Source organism: Melozone crissalis, unplaced genomic scaffold (assembly GCF_028551555.1).
Source record: "Melozone crissalis strain CALT ecotype California unplaced genomic scaffold, PUWL_Pcris_2 ptg000039l_1, whole genome shotgun sequence".
NCBI classification, from domain to species: domain Eukaryota; kingdom Metazoa; phylum Chordata; class Aves; order Passeriformes; family Passerellidae; genus Melozone; species Melozone crissalis.
Window position 1 is genome coordinate 1,898,346 of NW_026535817.1, and position 6,000 is coordinate 1,904,345.

General features: G+C 45.0%; 1 protein-coding gene across 1 annotated transcript in view; it reads right to left on the reverse strand.

Moving 5' to 3' along the window:
- SHROOM3 (shroom family member 3) overlaps positions 1-5,758 on the reverse strand; it is a 110,406-nt gene extending 104,648 nt beyond the window's left edge. Inside the window, exon 1 of the mRNA XM_054283808.1 lies at positions 5,594-5,758. Coding sequence (XP_054139783.1) covers positions 5,594-5,758 — 165 coding nt within the window. The remainder of the gene's footprint in view (positions 1-5,593) is intronic.
- Positions 5,759-6,000: the final 242 nt, after the last annotated feature.

Here is a 6,000-nt window from a genome sequence, read left to right on the forward strand (position 1 = left end):
AGACCACCATGTGCCTGGGAGCATTTTCCAAGCACTCCTTGTGCTCTGGCTGGCCCTGGGGAGCCTGTTCAGTGCCTGACCACCCTCTGGGTGAAGAACCTTTCCTAATATTCAGCCAAACACCTCCTGACACAGCTCCAGCTGCTCCCTGGGATCCTGTCACTGGGTGAATACTTCCTGTGCAATAAACCTATGCTGGATTCATGCTTCCCAATTTTGAGCTTCCTCAAAAGTTCCTGAAGGGAAACAATGATGACATTTGAGATGAGATTAGCTCAGCTGCAGCTCTATTATCAATGATGGGTTGATGGGTTTTCATCCTATGCCTTGGGCTCCCAAGAACTGTGGTAAAGGCTGAAAGTAGTGGACCCTTTCACAGGCAAAAACATCTGTTGTGTACAAACACCGAGTTAAAGAGTGTATTCCCTGGGTCTCATTTTAGGATCAGCTTTTAAACCTCAACTCTGGCTGTATCTGCTACAGCCAAGGATATGTGGCATTTTTCTGTTTAATCTTTCATGCAAGCTAAAGCCAGGGCAGGATTCACAAAGGCTTCATTTCTTGACCTTAAGGATTATGTGTTATGTTTAATCACACAGGATTCCTCTCTGTCCTGAGAGGAAAACATTTCTTCCCTCATACCTTTCTGTGACTTTGGAGGACATGACACTTAGTAATTCCTGTGGCAGCCATGAGGGGTGGAGACCTGATCCTTCAGAGGATTTAGTGGATTTAGGCCAAAACTTCACAGCTTGGGCTGACCTCTGCTGAGGAGGAAACTAAAGTATGACTGGTCAGCTGGACCCCAACATCTGGCAGCTGCCATCCCCACCCCTTCTCAGCACAGAGAAATCCTTTTCATCATCTTTTCCTTCCACGGGCACATTCATAACATAGTTGTCTGCACCCCTTGGGATTCATAGCCTGGGACAAGCACGGTATTCCCTGTAGCCAGGCTCCCTGGGATGCACCCACAGCACAGCTGGCACTGCCCCCTCAGCAGTCTGAGAGCTGCCCTGACCCTGCTGGGGCAGCAGCAGTGCCCACCAGGCCCTGCTCACGTCAGGCTCTGGGCTTGCCTGTGGCTGCTAATGCAGTGCTGTGGAAGTGAACAGAAGTCTTTTTGTGCTGAAGAATGCTCGGCAGCCTGATGGGGGGGCTGACAATAGAAGCCTTTTAATGCAGCAACTCCCTCGCTTCAAGAAAAGGTAGGGATCCTGTCCCTTCTGCTGCCATCAGCAGTCTTTGGAGAGGCCCTAATGTGAGCCCTGGGAAGCCAGGAAGAGGGGTGAGGAACTGCCTGCTGCTTCCTCACACAGTTACTGTGGCAGCTGCCAGTCTGCAGCATCCACATCTCCTTGGTTTCTGGGATCAGACATCTGCCCTGTGCACTGCCTGCAGCAGGAGCCAGATGTGCCAGCAGATGATTTTGCACCGTGGACCCCTCACCATCACCAGCCCACTTGCAGAATATTGGAAGATAAAGGGTGAGAAGGGGTGGTTTTGTCAAAAATTAACAACACACTGAGCTATTCTTCAGCAGCAAGGAGAAAAACAAAGTCCATATTGACAGCAACAGGGGTGGAAATGTCTAAAGAAAAATTACAATAAATCTCAAATAAATCATAGAAGATGTCACTGTGCCTCTGGCTCAGTTTCATGTCCTAATGCCCAGGCCAACAATTCTCTCATGACTCTGCCAGCTTCAGAGAAGCCTCCCTAACATGAGCATGGGCCATGGGTTTGGTGCCTGCCGCCCTACAAAAAGGGTAACAGTTCCTAAACTGCCACTTGTCACACCAAGGGATGCAGGGAACAGTGCAAAGGAACTTTGCCTGTCAGTGCATAAGCTAATTTTATTTTGTTTAAAGGGACTCTGGGCATTCAAGAGGGGAAAGCTACGAGCTCCTGGTACTGGGAGAACACTGATTCCCAATGTTTGGATCAGACAGGGCTAAGTGTCTGTGGACCAGCTGGGTACAGAATGGCCTTTTGAGTTTTGTTTTGTCAAGAATGGTGGAACAATTCCCACTGCACATCACTAATTCTCACTGCACATTTGAGCTCCCTCAACCAAAAATACCAGAGAAGTAGCACAGGCAAGGGAGCCTTGTAAAGGCAGCTGGGTCCAGCCCCTGCAAGCACTGACTGAGAGCACAACCCATCAGAGTTTGGATCAGGCTCCAGACAAGGTTTAAACACCTAACAAGAATTCCAGATTATTTCTCAGACTCTGTCCCAAACTATTCCCATTATTATTAAACTTTTATTGCTTCCTACATCCCTGCTGAGAGGTAAACCTCAGAGTTTGTGTCATGCTTTTGGCATGAGGTCCCTGCAAACGACCTGCCCTTTTGAGTGAAGGGAACCCATGAACTCCAGCACAGCATGTGAAAAGTGTTCCCACACAGCCACCATCCCAGGGAGAAGGCTTTGGATGCTTTAATTCCTAGGCAAGAGAAACAACTCCTTTGTTAGCATTGTCAACACAGAGCTCAAAATAAAAGGGCATTTCAGAGGCCTACAACAGCCAGAACTGTTCCAAAGGTTTGTGTAGCGAGGAGAAACACGCCACAGAAATACTTCTCCTGGCTCCAAAATGGTTCAGACTGATTAACATTAATTACCTAAGGTTAAAAATTCTTAGAGAAAATTGAGAGGGAATGAAACCTTACCTTCTCTTACCAGTTTGCCTTTACTGCCTATAACAGTCAGGGCTTTCATTTTTGCATTTTTGCAGCTAAGGGTGAGCCAAAAAAGTAATTTGGAAATAGAAATCTGGGTTTACTTCTGGGTATTATCATGATTTTGAGGCCACAGAATATTGGATTCTTATTAAACACTTGGTATCACTGTGGCATTTGTCATCGAAGTTCTATTTCCAGATGAAAAAACCACTTGTTTAATGAAATTTCCACTGCAAGCAAATATCCTCAAATTGGCCCAAAATTACAGGGTTCTAAATTACTGAACAGGTATAACAAAAAATCAGAAATTCAGCTGTAGGACCCAAGGTCTAGAAACAGAGGAGTGGAGGTCATTTCAGGGAATCTGACTTCTACTCATTTTGAAGCCTTAGTGACACATTGAGGACACTGAGTTACTTTTTAAGCACCAATGGGTGTAAACACTAAAACCAAAACGAGCAAGTGTCCTGTTGTTTTAAAAAAGGAAAGTAATTAAAAACGTGAGAACCTTCTTGCCAAAGGACTATTTGACCACACGTCATTGACTGCATGTTCTGTACCACACAATTAATATAAAAAGGAAAATACATGGTGTTAATTTGCCTCTTTTTGGGCACTGTCCCACTGCTACCCAGGGACATTCTGGTGGTCCTTTAGCTGCTGAGTTTTGGGCATTTCCTTGAGGTGCAGCAGAAAAGGAACATGCAACTGCCTACCTTTTGCCATCCTTCCCCTTCTTTCCTGCTGGTACAATAAAAACATGCTGGGAGGATTCCACAAAACTTTAGTCTGAGGCTTCTCTCAGGGAAACATTTAAGAATCTTAAGAATTACTTTGTTATTAGAAACTGATGCATGATTCTTATTTTTTTTTCCACAGTGTAAAGTGATTTGCTGCAAAAAAGCATTTGTAGTATTATCTGGAATCATTCCCAGTGCCTGCATCCTTAATGGTCCTTTTCAACCTGAAACTTTTTATGATTCTCCAAGCACTCTTGTACAGAATTAAATCTGTAACATAATTCATCATTTCCCCACAGTTCCTCATTACTTCACAGTACACTCAGGCAAGGAACGCTGAATTAACTAAATGAGTAATATGCAATTAATTCTGAGGAGCACATAGTGAATTGAAGCACCAGAGGAATTTCTCAGTTGAAACTGGAAACCAGGAAACAGGAGCTGCCTGCATTCCAGAAAGCAGAGCTTTCACATGCAGCCATTCTCCAGCTCTGCATCACCCATGCATGAGCAAAACACTGAAATGCTGACACTGATAGCACAAACCAAGCAGGGACTACAAGGAGAAAAAAGGGAAAACCCCACCAAAAATAAAACCCAGCACATTTTTGCAGCGTTGTTTCAGGAAAGGCAGGCACAAGTCATACAGCTCCCAGTGGCACTGTGCACACTCCAGGCATGTTTGACATTAAGGGGCTTGGTTGTTGTGGAAACCAAATCCCATAGATTAATTAATGTTCAGCAGCCAGAGCCATCTCCCATCCTCTCTGTCTCCCTGCCCCCAATTAAAAAAAAAAATAAAAAGGAAAAAAGGAAAAAAGGGGGGAGTGCAAGTTTTACATCACAGAGGAATGCCAGAGGAAAAAGAAAGTCTTTCCTCACAACTGCAGAACACTGCCAGGAACAGTGAACAGCCTGTGTTAGTCCCAAGTGTTTATAAAAGAAAAATTAAAACACCATTTCAGTGAGGCTGGCTTTTGTGTCTGTGGCTATGCCAAACTGCCTCCAAGAAGATGAAAGATGCAAGAAAGATGATTGTGTGACATTTCTAAAATCCCTTTATGCTGGGAAGACTTTAATAGGAGCCCCCTTTTTTTATTTTCAACATGTAAATGTAGTAATCGTTACTAATTTGCGTCAGTGACTGACAGTCTTCACGTGAATGTGTTTGCACAGGGAATTGCAACAGGATTTGAAAATGCAAAGGATTTGAACAACATTGATTCTGAGTATCAGCATTTTCTTGTATCTGCTGCTGGTTGTGATCCATTGAATTCCCCACATACATCCCAGTTTGCAGGAGGGAGTAGGTTTGGACAAAAGTCCGTTTATGCACTGGTAGTTTAACATACACACTATAAACACAGAATGCACCAGATTGATGACACAGGACACATATGGTTAGGACCCACTAGAGGTGAAATTTCAGAATTACCTATATCCTATTTTCAGAACAGTTTTAGGGTCATAGGTCATACATATTTTAGATATTCAAAGATTTAAGGTGATGCTTTTGAAAATCCGTGGTCTTCAGCACCAGTTCTGATGAGAGCAAGGAATTCCTTCTCCCATTTTCCCCCCTCAAAACATCCTTGAGAGCTATGCCTCTAGTTGCCCGTTGAGAACACCCAATCATTAAGTAATAAACATCTTGAAGGTGTACCATACTTAACAGATATTTACTAAGCAGGGTGAGCAAACCACTTACCAACCAGGTGCAAGAGTTTACTGCACAGTTTCACACACACACTCCTAATTAGTGCACATTCCCCCGTGTGACAGGAAGCACGCACGGTGTTTTACCTCAGGAGTGGCGGGGATGGATGGATTACTGACTGTGCTCAGATATGGCACGGCTTCATGACACAAGATCACTTCACCAGAGTCCCCTGCTCCCTCCCATTGATGGCAGTGAAATAAATACAGCCACTTCCTGCGGGACAAAACCTGCACTTGGATAGTTAAACAATGCCAAGAGCTCTCCTGTGTTTCTCAAATATGCAGCTCCTGAGCAAAGCTGCTGACTCAAACAGGTGCTCAGCACTCAAAACCCAACCAAATACAAGGTCAGTTATAACATTTCGGTGTTACTTCCACAACTCTTGCCCTCTGAGTTGGGCACCACTCCCACCTTGCTTGCATGGCGTAGAAAATGAGAACAATTACCTTGGAGATGATTAATGGCTCTCCGTGCTCCAGCCCGCCCTTCAGCGTGAATCCCCATGGAGCACCTCCGTGCAGCAGTGCCTCCAGGTAGATGTATCTTCCCTTGTGGGTGATGCTGCACTCTGAAGGGGATATGCTGGTGTTAATGTTGTCCAGCATCCTCATCTGTCCTAATCACATACTCGGGCAAACACAAAACCCACTCAGGCAGTCACAGAACGACCAGCTCGCAAATCAAAGTCCCCAGAAGCCCACTGCAAGTCATCCCTGAACAGGAGGAACAAGAAGAGCCTGAGGTGGAAAGTTCTGCTTCAGAGCCGGAGTCCAAGGTGATGGGTTAAAAACAGCCCCATCCACATTTCACTGCGCCGCTTCTCCACCGGGATTTTAGTTTCAGCACTGAGCTC